This window comes from Paroedura picta, chromosome 5 (genome assembly GCF_049243985.1).
Source record: "Paroedura picta isolate Pp20150507F chromosome 5, Ppicta_v3.0, whole genome shotgun sequence".
NCBI classification, from domain to species: Eukaryota; Metazoa; Chordata; class Lepidosauria; order Squamata; family Gekkonidae; genus Paroedura; species Paroedura picta.
Window position 1 is genome coordinate 89421213 of NC_135373.1, and position 14727 is coordinate 89435939.

Consider the following 14727-nt stretch of genomic DNA (forward strand, 5'->3'; position numbering starts at 1 on the left):
CTGTGGAGTGGGTGAGGCTGAGACAGCGCTGATATCACTGCCCGGTCAGAACAGTTTTATCAGTGCCGTGGCGAGCCCAAGGTCACCCAGCTGGTTGCATGTGGGGGAGCACAGAATCAAACCTGGCATGCCAGATTAGAAGTCCGCATTCCTAACCACCACACCAAACTGGCTCTCATCTAGCTCAAAGGACCACACATCTGTCCATATCTAAAGTCAGATATGAGTTTAGATCCAAACAAACAATCCAAACTTTACTAAACAAGGAAGAGGTGGGAAAAGAGAGATTTCTGAATTTCTAAAAAAGCACACCAACTATCTCCTTCTACATATAGCTTAGGAAGCTGTATCATGTGAAACAAGTTCTAGTTGCCTCTACTATACAGGTATGGTACAGTAGAGTGTGAATGACACCCCCCCCCATGTGATCAACCTGAACCTCAATAGAAAAAGGCAGTGAATTGCTTACTGGACACTACTAGGGCAGTTGTAATGGATATGCAGGTATTAATGACCATTTGTTTGATGTGTACCTGTACCAGAAGTTTATTGCCTTAATATTGTTGTTACTGGTTTAGAAATTGATTCAGAATTTACACATGCAAATAGAAGAAGAACAAACGGCCTTTGAAGAACAGAAAGCAAAGGAAAGACGACAGGTGATGGAGAAGCAGAATATGGCAGCTCAAAAAATCCAAGCTTCCTTTCGAGCATTCCGAGTATACAAAAGTTATGCCCCTGTCTTTCAAGAATGGAAAGCAGAACTGAAAAGGAAAAGAGACGTACAGGAAAAAATAGAAAGGGAGCAGAGAGAAAAGGAAGAAAGACTAAGGAAATTAGTTCTAGAGAAGAAGCAGAAAGAGGAGGAGACAAAAAGGCAGGAGGAAAAAGAAAGGGAAGAGATTGCAGAAAGGCTGAAGAGGCGCAGAGATTATGAAAATAAGAAAGAATTAGTGAGATGTCAGAGAGAAGAACAATTGCTAGAACAGAAAAGGAGAGAAAAAGACAGTGTACACAGCTTAACTGAATGGAAAATGGAACTCAGAAATACAGAAAAACAAATAAAAATGGAGGAGGAGCAAGAAATCGGAAAAGAAAAAGAAGACAGTAAAGCTGAAGAAATTCCAAGAACAGTGACTGAAAATATAGATCAAGATATAGAAGTAGAAGAAAAAGTAAAACAAACAGAAAAAGTAAAAAAAGAAGATAAAACTTCCAAAATGGAAAGTGAGATGGCAGCCACAAACATGGAGAAATATTTGGAAATAACAAAGAAGGAAATAGAAACTGGAAAGGTGAATGAACAAGAGAAAGATATGGCAGAAGAACGAAAACAAATTTTGCAAAAGCAACAGATTAAACTAACCCAGGAAATAAGATTAAAGGGAGAAAAACAAGGCTCCTTATGGCATGAGAATGGAGAAGAAAAACAAACATCTGGAAATATGGAGCTTCTTAATGGTATAAATAACAACTCCTTAGTAGAGAAGGGAATACTTCACGTAGAAAACTGTGGTTCAGCTACTGCAGATGGTCCGATGGGTAGTAACACAAAAATACTTGACATCAAGACTGTTGTTCCCAGAGAGATTGTAGTAGCTGATGAGACTATTGGAGCACCAAGCAATCACATTAGCATGGATGGTCAGTTAGGTTCTGATTACCATGGTCAAACAGATAAAATTTATATATCTGAAAACATTAAGAGGGAACCTGCAAAAAAAGAAATTCAATGTGAAGTGGTTGATCTTTGGCCCCAAGGGGAAATCTTAGTCAAACCTTTTGAGAAACCAAACATATTTTATGATTCTATTGAAGAGAAGAGATTAATGTGGATGAAAACATGCAAATCCTGGTCAAGTATTTATAAGGAAAACAAAAGAAAGAAAATAGTTGAAAGAGGCAAACCACGGAAATGCTCAGCTAGTTCATTGCCTCCATTGAACGCTGCCTTGATAATCCAGGCTGGCCCTTGGAATGCTCTTCAACAGGTAATATATATCCTTATCCATTGTTCCTCTTTATATTTGTCAAACAACCCTGGGGGTGGAGAGTGTCCTGGCTGTCCAAGATGGAATATGGCCCTCCCTCTCCAGCTCCCATCCTCCCTCCTTGCCCACTCACCAGGGGAAGATTTCCTTCCCTTTGGCCCGCAAAGCGCTCTTGCCACCTTGCAAAGGCTTTGCGGGCCAAAGGGAAGTGGCCATAGTGAGGGGGGAATTCCCTTCCCTTTGGACTGCAGGGCACGCCACGCTGGAGCCCCGGCATAGCGGCGACAACGATGGCGGCCGAGCCCAAGATCTCACCCTTGGGGGAAGCCTGCATGCCCCAAACCCCAAAACTAATGGAGCAGCCATCCCCAGAGTTCTGTCCTCACCCGGCATCAGCCCCATGGGTGTAGTAGGTTGCGGCAGCAGCCCTGGGAGCCACCAAGCCAGAAAATAACAAGCACAAAGTGAGCTGCGGCCGCGGAGAATAGGGCGAAGTGAAAGCCAATGAAGACAGCAATGAGGAGGGTAAGGACCAACATTAGGGATGGCCTGAGCACACAGAAGAGGGGAGGAACAAGTAGAAAGATCCTTGCCTGGGAATGAGGGAGGAGAAGAGCAACAGGAGATCAAGAAAGGCACGGCAAGCCCAGGAACAGGAATGTGGGGGAGAAGTGGAAGGACAGTCTCCACCTTACACCTGTGTTGCCAGCATACAGCGCGGCTGCAAGAGCCTCTGAGACGATTCGTTTGGAATGGGAGGGCAGATTACCACAGCGGTGGCCAGAACGGGGGCAGGCGGCAGGCACCGCAATCAAAGCCCATTTTTTTAAATGGGCTTTGATACTAGTATATGTATAAATTTGTTGTTTGTGATCCTTGTGAATTGACAGTCTCCACTGAGAACAGCACTGAGAATTGACAGCACTGAGAACATTTTTCTCCTTGGAGCAAATTGGAAACTAACAGTAGTTGTGTTTAAAAGAATGACTGTTATAGAACATATCAGTGCATCTAATTCTTAATGTGGCCCAGTCCGTGGACACTTAAATCTGGAGACTGGAGCCAGGGACAGACAGTGAATATTTACAATCCTGAAAAGTTTGCAGGAAAAAAATGAAATCTTAAAAAAAAAAATCTTGGAGGATTAAAACTCTTGAAAATAATAGAAATTGTACCTGCAGCTTTATGAAATGAATGACCTCAGTGGCCATTGCTAGGCAACCAAAACTGTATTGCCAAGCCGTCTAGTCTTCCTTTCTGTCAGTAAAAGGCAGGAGGAGGGGTCAGGGCTGTTTGGCCTTTGAGGGAGGACTTATCATGGCCAAGTTTAGCACCACTGGGCTGTCACTTGATTTGCATGATTCACCCAGCCCTGGCTGCTTGCCACTATTTACCCACAGCCACCAAAATAAAGCCAGTATGGTACAGAGGTCAGAGTTTCAGACTATGATCTGGAATATATAGGTTTGAATTCCCATTCTGCAATGGAAGCTCAGTAGGTAATCCTGGGCCAGTTGCAGATTCTTACTCAAACCTAACTCACAACAGTGAAGGGGAGGAGAATGATGTAAGCTGCTTTTGTTTCTTATTGTAGAGGAAGATGAGGTAACAATGAAGTAAATAATAAATATAATTGAAGATGGGGAGAGCAGATAAAAGGTTGGTGGGTGGGTAGGAATAGAAGAAAGCATAGAATGGTAAGGGTATAGGGGTTGCCAGGAAGCAGAAAATAAGAAATAGTGAGGTGTTTCCCCATGTCCTTGAAGTGAGGTGTTCCCCCATGTTCCACAGAGGTTCCACAGCGGCTGGAATCATGCAGAGTTTTCCAGGGTAGAGGCTGCCAGAGAGATGGAAGGAGTGAAAGCTAAAGACAGGAGTAGATAAAGATAGTTGGGGGATGGGAAGAAGAGAGGAACAAGCTATGGGGTCTTTCAGTGAAGGAAAAGAGTGGGAGAGAGGAAGTCAGAAGACTACCACAAGTCCTTGGCACCCCCCACTTTTTACTTGCCTAAATGACTTGTGTATGTATTACTGTTACTGTTGCTGTAGTATTACTGTTACCATGAACTAATTTGAAACTACATGATATCCTAGTAGTCCTGCTTTCTCCCAACTAGAAAATCCATTATAATTGTAACATTTGGATGCAAGTTGCCTGCTACGCACTACAGACATGGGGAAGTAGTGATCAGGTTCCGAGATTGCAGCAGACTAGATGCTGCTAATAGGCTGTGTTTTAATGGATGGGAAAGAAGTAAGTTGGGGTAGCATGGAACAATTGTTGGCATAATACTCTTCTCCGAGTAAAAGATTTGGAGACATTTGCAGGGTGTCTTGTGGGTTTTCCATTATGGTATATAGGAGTGAGGAATGGTACTCCCTCTCTCCTGGGGTGTAATTTTGGGTAATGTGTTACTGTGATGCTTATATTATGTGTACTATGTATAATTTAAACAGTGTTTTGCCTTATTCAATGCATATAGGTTACTACAGTTACATTTGAAGATTTACCTGGCTGCAGCCTTTCTACTCTGTCACAGTGTTCCAGACTTCAGTTCTTGAGCCTCAGACGTTGTGGATTAATTGCTTTGGAAGGACTTAGCAGTTGTAGAGACCTGAAGTATATAGATGTACAGGTACTAAATATTTATTCTTTTAAAGGGGAAACTGTTTCAAAATGGATTGTACTATCTCTTGCCACAGCTATTTTGCTTTCTGCTGTTCTGTGACTGCAGAGTTTTGACTAAGTCTGGATTATGCATATATGAACTATAAATGGATGACAGCTTTAAAAGTATGCTTTGAAGATATTGCCAGGGAACTTGAATCTCTATAATGCTTTTAAAAAGTTGTTGTTGTTGTTGTATTTTTGGTATTTGTACTCAAAATAATTTGTACTCATGAGCTTCTTGTGGCGCAGGTGGTAAGGCAGCAGATATGCAGTCTGAAAGCTCTGCCATGAGGCTGGGAGTTCAATCCCAGCAGCCGGCTCAAGGTTGACTCAGCCTTCCATCCTTCTGAGGTTGGTAAAATGAGTTCCCAGCTTGCTGCTGGGGGGTAAACAGTAATGACTGGGGAAGGCACTGGCAAACCACCCCATATTGAGTCTGCCATGAAAACACTAGAGGGCGTCACCCCAAGGGTCAGACATGACTCGGTGCTTACTCAGGGGATACCTTTACCTTTACTCAGAATAAAGGGTATAGGAACTTATCTAGAAGAACATAGTGGTAAGATGTTAAAGGTTATAAGTCTTGATGACAATGCAGAGATTATTTTTCTGTATTTTGTAGAGAGGGTTACTACATATGCTTCCACAAGCTCTTTGGAGGAAGAATGAGAAAAATGTAATATAATATAATAACTTGTGACATTCCTAGCATACTAGGAATGAATTTCTAAATACTGCTTTTGAGTAGTCCCTATGCATCACAACGAGGTGTGTTTGTATGTGTGATGTTTGAAGTGGGGGTTACAAGCTCCTATTAAAGCTCAGGTTAAAATATTGGAATTGGTCTGCAGCAACTCTTGGGGAAATTCCGCATAGTAAAAAAAAAAAGTGCTTTGCCAGCGCAGTGGCGTAATGCTAAAAAAACAAAACAAAACGTGCCTCTGGGAATTTCTCACCTACTGGCTCCTCTGCTGCCACCTCACGTTTCCTGCCATTTCGCACGCCTGCTTGAAATGGCAAAAGAGGGGAATACATGCTTCTCTCTTCTGCCTTTCAATTAAGACAGGTGGCCAATCACCTTTCTCCTTCATTTAAAGGGACCGCGATGCAAGACATTTTTTTAAAATAAGACTTTAGTGTTTAGATGCATAGGGCTCCTTTTACTGCAAGCCCTCTTGCTATCCAGCTACTTGATGCTTAAAAAAAAATTGGCAATTTGTTGTTGTTGTTGTTTTTGTGGGGAAGAGGAATGCTTTATGGGCAAACTGGTGGGGGAAAGTTTATTCTGTGCTCTGCCTGGGCAATTGTGTGCCTATTTGTTGCTCCAGGCATAAAAAAAAAAAGCCCTGTTCCGGGTGAAGAAAGAGGGAGGCGGGCTCGAGGCGGGCACTGCAGCTGGAGATCTCGCTACTTTGTTCACTTTGGTAACGCACATGTCTTTTGCACGTGGCTTTCTGGCTGCTCTCCTCCTGCTTGTGCTACATGGCAGGGGAGTCCAGTTTATGTGATTCCCCTACAAGTGCTTTAAAATGGAGGATGTAGCTGCTGGTTTGCTGCTGCAACGCTGGATGTTCACGATGTCATGCAGAACGCCATGATATTTACAAAAGGTAGGAATTTCGCATTTTTATCGGGTGCAGAATGGCTCTTGGTTTTGGATTTTCTGTTGTTGCCCATTCATTTCATTGTTTTTTTAATACCTTGACATTCTAGATGCTAGTCCTGTTTTCCTCCATTGTAAACATTAGTTAAATAATGTTACACTGGAGAAACAGCTAATTTTTGGAAGGGTAGAGGTATTGGTAATCTGAAGTATTTTTGGAAGGACTGCTGACTCCATCTTGGGAAATTCCTGGATATTTTGAGACAGTGGATGGGAAGCATAGTTTCAAGATGGAAGGGTTCCTGAGTGGAATGTAATGCCATAGAGTCAACAATCTGAAGCTGTCATTTTCTCCAACGGAATTGATCTCTGTAGTCTGTAGACTATTTGTAATTTTGAAAAAACTCCAGGCCTGTAGACTATTTGTAATTCTGGGAAAACTCCAGGCCTAAATTTGGTAATCTTAAATTATTAGTCAATCTGTTTGTGTGTTTTTTGCTTCACTGCAGGAGAACAATATTCAGACAATTAGTTGTGAGAATCTTGAAAATCTCTGCATTCTAATTCTAAACAAAAACAGAATTTCATCCATTCATGGTTTATACGGCTGCAGTAATCTTTGGAATCTTCAACTTTCCTACAATAAAATCATTCGAATTGGTAAGGAATAGTGAAGGTTTATAATAATTATTATTTCATTATTGTTATTATTTCGTTTTATTGGATGCCCACCCCTGGCAACAGGCTCATGGTGGCCAACAACAACAAAACATACAAAAATAGATATAAAAACATTTACAAGCAGCCATACTATATTATTATTTAGATGTATTTATAGATAAAATAGTAATGTTTCTGTGTGACATACAAAAATAAGATTTTCACTGTGATTAAAAATTTATCTTTCCATAAAATGTGTTGGTTATATAGTCTCTTCATTGTTTACTTTTTAATGGTTAAAATATAAACTTTAGAGTGAAATAAGGCGCAGAGTGGTAAGGCAGCAGCCATGCAGTCTGAAAGCTTTGCCCATGAGGCTGGGAGTTCGATCCCAGCAGCCGGCTTAGGGTTGACTCAGCCTTCCATCCTTATGAGGTTGGTAAAATGAGTACCCAGCTTGCTGGGGGGTAAACGGTAATTAGTGGGGAAGGCACTGGCAAACCACCCTGTATTGAGTCTGCCATGAAAACGCTAGAGGGCGTCACCCCAAGGGTCAGACATGACTCAGTGCTTGGACAGGGGATACCTTTACCTTTACCTTAAGGCGGGGGGCAAATCTTCATTTTGCTCATGTTCCCAGGAACAGTGAGGATATTCCCTGCATTCTGTTAGCAGATTGCTCAGGGCAATGTGTTTAAACTTCGTTCTGTGGCATGGATCAAACTCATCCTCAAAGAGGAATGAATGAAATGGTGGGTCTTAGCAAATCCTGCTGTACTTGCATGGTTTTTAGACTGTGTCCTGGGGCAATGCTAAGGTTGTCTTGAAACTTAGCAAGGGCTTATCAAACTATTCATTCTCTCCCACAGTGTGTAGTTCTAAGAGATCACTAACAGACATTTTTTATCACATAGAGTAGTGAGCCCCAACCTGGCCAATGCTAGGTACCCTAAAAGGTTTTACTAGGAAAAATGATGGCCTTTCAGGGCAGATGTGTAATTATGGAAAAGGTTCATTGAAACTGGAAACTTTGAAAACTGTTGCTTAACAACTATCATATCCTCAAGGACAGCATTATGATCTGGGCCTTGTTTGGCATCAGATGAGACTCAGTGGAATTCACCTAAATAAACAAAGGAAGCCAACTGATAAATGAACAAGTACATTTAGTTATCTTTAGTTGTCCATACCACTAAAGTTCCCCCTCTCCCATAGTTCCCCCTCCTCCATCATCCAAGAGGCCTTTTCTTCCTGCCTTTTCCATAGGACCATCAAGTTGATTTATTACTGCTGTTACTTTATTAATTTGTTGCTACATTCACTGTTTTGCTGCTTCCCTTTGAAGATCATGGAAGCTGCAGTGTTAAAGAACTGGCTCTTTTCCACATCTCAACTACATCTAACCCCCTGGTCACTCTTGCCCTATTCCAAATCACTAAAACTCAGGGCTGGATGCAGCAATCTGTGGGTGCAAGAAGAGTGGATTTTCCCCACTTTTTTCTTCCTCCACTGGCCTTTTTGACTGTTTATTCCCAGGCTCACAGGACTCCTGTGGACTTATAGCCATGTGGATCAGGAAGCTGCAGTGGGGAGGGAAAGGGGATGGAATTGTTTGGTCTGACGTCTTCATCAGGGCAACTCTGCTGACAGAAGGGAGCAGCTTCACCCAGCTGTTGACGGATTGCTGGATCCGAAATGCAGCTTGCCAATGTATTTGTCTCAAGTAAAATTAATCGAAAAAGGTTACAATCATGTGGAATCAGTACTGAGAGGACCTACCCTCTGCGGAGTGTGGTCGGATGGCCTTTCCCACCCTTCAAGTGGACAACTAACCTCAGGGTTGCAAATTGCATGTTTACTCCGTCATGTAAATTTCAGTAATGGCTACTGGGAACTGAATGAACTTCTGTCTTCATAACTGTTCTCATGGCTCCATTTTAATAATAGCAGAGTGTGGCAAAGGTGCAGAACCCTGGAACAGAATCTAGTATATATTTGTGATTTAATACTTGACTAAGAGTGTGGACTTCTAATCTGGCATGCCGGGTTCGATTCTGCACTCCCTTACATGTAGCCAGCTGGGTGACCTTGGGCTCGCCATGGCACTGATAAAACTGTTCTGACCGAGCAGTGATATCAGGGCTCTCTCAGCATCACCCACATCACAGGGTGTCTGTTGTGGGAGAGGAAAGTAAAGGCGACTGTATGCCGCTTTGAGACTCCTTCGGGTAGAGAAAAGCGGCATATAAGAACCAACTCTTCTTCTTCTTAATTTGCATCTGTTGTAAGCAAGGCACCAGTGCAATACCAAGAAAATGATTCTGAAATTTAGTAGAATCAAATGTTGAATTAACTTAAAATATGCCAAGTAGATACTATAAATAAAAGCAAAAACTACATTATCTGTTTCACTATGGCAGTCTAACCTCAAATAAACGAGAGGGTCTTACAGAATAAACCAAATTCGCTGTGAATGGATCATATTGGTATCTGTTTCCACAGAATCTCCATATTGTTTCCTAAATATACAAAATGGTACCCAAATGTTTGGATTTTCCAGGTTGTAAAACCTCTGTATGTGGTGGTACATAAATTGTTCTAAGCCACCAAAAACATCACAAAAATGTAATGGTTAAAGAACTTATTTCACTATTTAGTAGTTAAATCAGGGATTGAGAAATAGGGATTTTCAATGTATTTCTAATGGCTACTTAGACAGTCTCTCTCCCTATGTCTAAAATTGTTAAATTCTCCAAACTTAAATGCTGCAGACTTCATAGGCACAAACTCCTGCTTGAAACAGTGAATGTTGGTGTTCGTCAAATCTCAAAGATCAGTAATCCAAGGTAAACCAACAAGGTGGACTGATTGGTAGCAGAACTGCTCGGATCTGTGTTCAATCTGTCTTCAGTGCCAGTAGTACTGTAAGGGATTACTTGTTTCGGATGGATTTCCTGAGGTAGAGTATCTGAAAGATTAATGGGAGAGTGACATAATGTGAATTGATGAGTCTTGGATATGAGGTCTACAGAGCCAATGGGCTAAAAGCCTCCTGTCCTGTCTGTATGTACAATGAAAGCACTGTGCTAACTTGTAAGTGAGATGAGTTTGAATGAGAAAGTAGATGTTCAAGAAAACCACTTGGAGCCTGCTTTTCTGTCCTCAGCAACTACTTTGGGGAGGTCTGGTTAGTAAGCTGCATAGTGTGCATTTCATGTTACACAATAACATATTGATAAATTTTATGTTTTAAAAACTCTGTCCTATAGAATTACAGAGATAGCCTTGTGTTCTAAAAGATTCTGCCTTTCATTTGTAAGTCCTGTAGAATTTCCCTTCATTGATTTGAAGTTGTAGTGCTGCACACTTTTTAAAACATTCTGGTTGATACTTTATTCAGTTTCAAGTGTTCTTTGCAAATGCTGTTTCTTATAAATAAGGCCTGTACTTACATATTAGTTAAGTAATTTGCTAACTAGTTAGTGTTTCTCTTTTGTTGACTACTTAAATATAGCACACTCCTTATTGGAACATCTGAAATTCCTTGCCAACAGTCCCATCCTAACTGTGTTCACTCAGAAGGAAGTTCCTCTGGTTTTAATGGAACTCACTTTTAAGTTGGCATTCTTAGGATGTTTCATACATTCAAAATTAGTAAGGTATTAGCTCTTACTTCACCCTGTTTTAGTTGGCATACAATTGTTTTTAATATAAGATCATGATCTTTTCAGTTTCATGAAACACCACACAAAACATGCTACGTTCTTGTGTCAATAAAAATTAATCTATCAAAAGAAAAGCTTTATGCTTTCTTTGATATGTTGAAAGCTATGGCTAGTGTGTGGAATTGCTGAAATATGTATCATGGAATGTCTAGTAGAGATGAAATTAATGAGATGGTTGTAAAATATGTCAGTTATGAAATTATAAATTTAAGTTGTTTGAATTAAAGGTTACAGCATTTTATAGAGAATGTCTTGAAAATTATAATAAAGAGGAAGTTGGGGAGAAATATTCTCTGTAATATAAGGCCAGTAATGTATAATGGTTTTTGATACGTACAGTCTGTTGAATGGTTCCTCTTTTTCTTTTGCGTCCCTTTTATATTCTGTTTATTAATTATTACAAAAAGAAAAACTGCATGCTTTCTTGATTTTATGGCAGAGGCAAACCAAAACAGAGATTTAATCAATCAGCTATTATGTCTGAAAAAAACAGGTACAAGTATTTATTTTGGACTCATCATTAATTTCACATCACGTTCCATTTTCTGTCATTTTTTTCTTTTGTATGATTTTCTAGATATAGATTTAACACAGTCTGTATGTCAACAGAAGAAGCAAGTTATCTAATAGTTCTTCAGCCTTAGCTTGTATATGTTATTATCTTGGTTAGTATTTCCTTGCGAAAGTTGGAACTTGAGAGTTTTCAAGAGAAAAGATGAAAGCATATACCCGTTTGCTGCTTGAGTAAGAACATATGAAACCACTAGATGGTGGCAGTAAGCTAAGGTGATTTTCATTTTAGGCAGAAGTCTGAACAAGCAGTTGCCGAAAAGTGGGGAACTTATTTCAGTTGCCCACCCTTCCCCTCCAGTAATTAAAAAGTGGTACCCCAGTGTTTTCCGGTGAAGCATTCTGATATATATTTCATATCTTAGTTCTTTGTTGAAACCAAGCAAGAAAAAGTCAAATATATTATGTTATAGATAGCATAAATCTTGTGACTCCCTTTTGTTTATTCTTGTCTACTCACTTGGGAAGCTAAGAGCATCACAGTATAAGTCTGTTGACTGTGGCTGGAAGGATATCTGTTGCTGTTTACAGGATTAATTTAATGTTAGAAATATTTGTTGTATGTAGGCTAAGAGCCTTATATACTGAGATTCAAAGCATAGTTTGTGTTTTTAACTTTAAATATAGGACACAATCTAAAGACGTGTTCTTCATTGCCGAAGAGTCATCTTAGTATAAAAAGCATCGTTTCCCTTTGGCAGCATGAACTTCTATAGTAAAAATGGCAAACAGGCCTCCATGAGCACAAAGTTCCCCTCTACAAATCACCTCTTTAGATCTAATTCTAACCAAAGGCAACCAGTTCAAAGAATGGTCACCTGAAATGTATGGGTCACCAGATGTTTTGTAAATGGGAGCACTGTGTAGTTGCATTTACATAGGAGCATATTAGAAGCATGTGCTATTGATTTTGTGGTCCATGAAATAGTTAGACTCAAAATAGTAGTGGACGTGTGAGTGGCTCCTTCCCACATATATTTTTGTTCTCCACCAATGTTCAACAGATTGTATTCTAAAGCAAACCACCTTTTCCCAACCTGGGCTCTATGAATTCAGTTTTATGTGTGCACAGACATCACAAAGGTTATCCTTCGCTAAATCCTTGTTCCATACCAAATATATGCTGTATAACTTCAAGGACTGATTTATATGTTACAGCTTTGTATTCAAGAATTAATTTCCAGGTGCTTAAAAAGATACACACTGCATCCATTTCAAATATTGGAAAGCCAGTCTGTAAATTAAAATAAATAAATAAATGAATTTCATGTGAATCATGCTTTTAAAAAATTTTAAACCTTACAACTTTAAACCTTACAACTAGGAAAGTATTATGCCACCTTCTCCATGTATTGATGATGATGTTAGCCATTCGGTTAAGACTGGCTCTTGGCGATCCTATGGCTCAATTGTCACCATAAATTTAGATCTTGCATTGCTTCTTTTAGTTGTATAATGTTCTGGCCGGTGTCCAAAGTGGTGTTATTTTGCATTTGGCAAATCTGTTACATAAGCACTCATGTACTAGTGGTATGTAGACTGCAACATGCTTTTGTGCCTTTTTAGATGACAGACCCACAAAAGAACCTTGACAAGATCATACATGTTCTGCCTGTTTAACTGCATTGTAGATTATTCAAATATACTAACTGGCAGCAGGGGGGTTATATATTCAGCACAAATTATGTTATGTTACTTTCTTATTCACTGAAATGTTATAATATTTACTTTGGTTGGCAACATGATTAATTCTTATTTTTCTAGACAACCTCATATATTATTCTGGAATAGGTTTAAAGTAGCTACTGTTCTTTTCTAGACTTTTCAGATTCTAAGATTGCTGGGGCTTGTTCTCGAAAATTAGCATTGGGGAAAAGCTGTGGCTTGGATCCAGTAAATCTGTTCCACTAAGTGAAGAAACTTTTACTGGAGAAAGGGAATAATTTCTCTGACTTAAGGAGTCTTACTCTTACAGAGGCTTCCTCAACATAAGGAAATAACTGGATCAAGTGCAGAAGAACTCTTGTGTCTGTTTCCTGCATGAATTGGTTGTGCTTAAATTGGTCTATCATGCAAATGCAAAAATCCAAATTGATGAGAATTTCTACATTTTTTTAAATTACAACCCACATTAATCACATTCAAGCTAGGCACAAATGAAATAAAACGAGACTCTATTTTACATTTAGCATAGCATTTAAAACAAATCTTTGTACATGCAGTCATGCTTATGGAATAAACATTTTACAAATTTAGTTTAGCAATTTCTAGTAATAGTAAAATTACATTATTTAAAGTAGACCTACTGCAATTATTATACTTTGTTATTGATGAATGAGTACAACAGAGATCATGATGGGTCCTAAGATTATTAGGAAGTGTGACTCTTAACCTTTCACAGAGGAAATATGATGCTAACAGGTAGCAAGATAAAAGTTATGTTTATTGGTTTAGTGGACTTGGTGAAGCATTTCTAGACACTTAGATTGGGAATGAGGAGCAGTAAAAATGCTTCTAAACTTTTATTCAAACATTGTGTTTAACATGCTATAAAATATGGAGTATATTATATGAAGTTATCAGTTTGTTACTAATTTCAGAAGGAATATGAATTTGATTTTATATCTATGAGCTAGGTTCATCCATGTTTTCTGATTCTTAAAAGTGTACATACATGAAATAAGCAACACACTTTATAAAAGGTAATTATATTGAAGCACAGATGCATTAATTCCTGTTGTATTTTAATGTTTTAAATATTGCATTTTAGGTGGCTTGGAGTCATTGAAAAATCTCCAGCAATTGGTTGTAAATCATAATCAGTTGATCAGCACCAAAGGTCTTTCTGATGCTCCAACTCTAATATATATAGATTGCTCCTTTAATCATTTAACCCACATTGAAGGAATTGAAAACTGTGGTCTTCTACAGATTTTGAAGTTACAGGGAAACAACCTCAATGAGGTAAAAATGTTGACTTTATATGAATTATTTGATGCAGTTCATACAATGAATCAGAATTTAATATTTTGGAAAGATTCAAGTACAAAAAAGGATAATTTTATATCTTCTAATTTTCTTTAAGCCAGTATGTCCAACTGGCTGTTTTGTGACTAGTTAAGTAGTTTTTAATAATTTTCCTAATATATGATGGTGGCTTTCATATATTTTAAAGCAACAGGTAAGTCAGCTGTGGGTAGTTAATATGTGAAGGATGGAGATTAATAATTAATAATGCAGTCCTAAGAAGAGTTCTAAATCTGCAATGTCTTCTATGTCTATGAAGTCAGTAGATTTTTACTATATTAGGATTACACTATTGGTGACAGCTGAACTCTCCATCTGTTGACCAGAATGTCACTCCTGCAGTATTCAGTGAATCATATTTTTGTATAACTGTGCGGGGGACCTCTTGCTTTCTCTCTAAACTCCCCTTGAGAGGCAAAAGCTGCCTTTATACCTTCTCCCAATAAACCCATCTATTCCTCAGCTATTGCCACTTATTTT

At 39.1% G+C, this 14727-nt stretch overlaps 1 protein-coding gene across 7 annotated transcripts in view; it reads left to right on the forward strand.

The window, feature by feature from the left end:
• LRRIQ1 (leucine rich repeats and IQ motif containing 1) overlaps positions 1–14727 on the forward strand; it is a 129139-nt gene that overhangs the window by 14200 nt on the left and 100212 nt on the right. For all 7 annotated transcript variants that reach the window (XM_077338957.1, XM_077338955.1, XM_077338958.1 and 4 more), the window contains 4 exons: positions 579–1991; positions 4475–4627; positions 6775–6925; positions 13991–14184. In XM_077338957.1, coding sequence (XP_077195072.1) covers positions 579–1991; positions 4475–4627; positions 6775–6925; positions 13991–14184 — 1911 coding nt within the window. The remainder of the gene's footprint in view (positions 1–578; positions 1992–4474; positions 4628–6774; positions 6926–13990; positions 14185–14727) is intronic.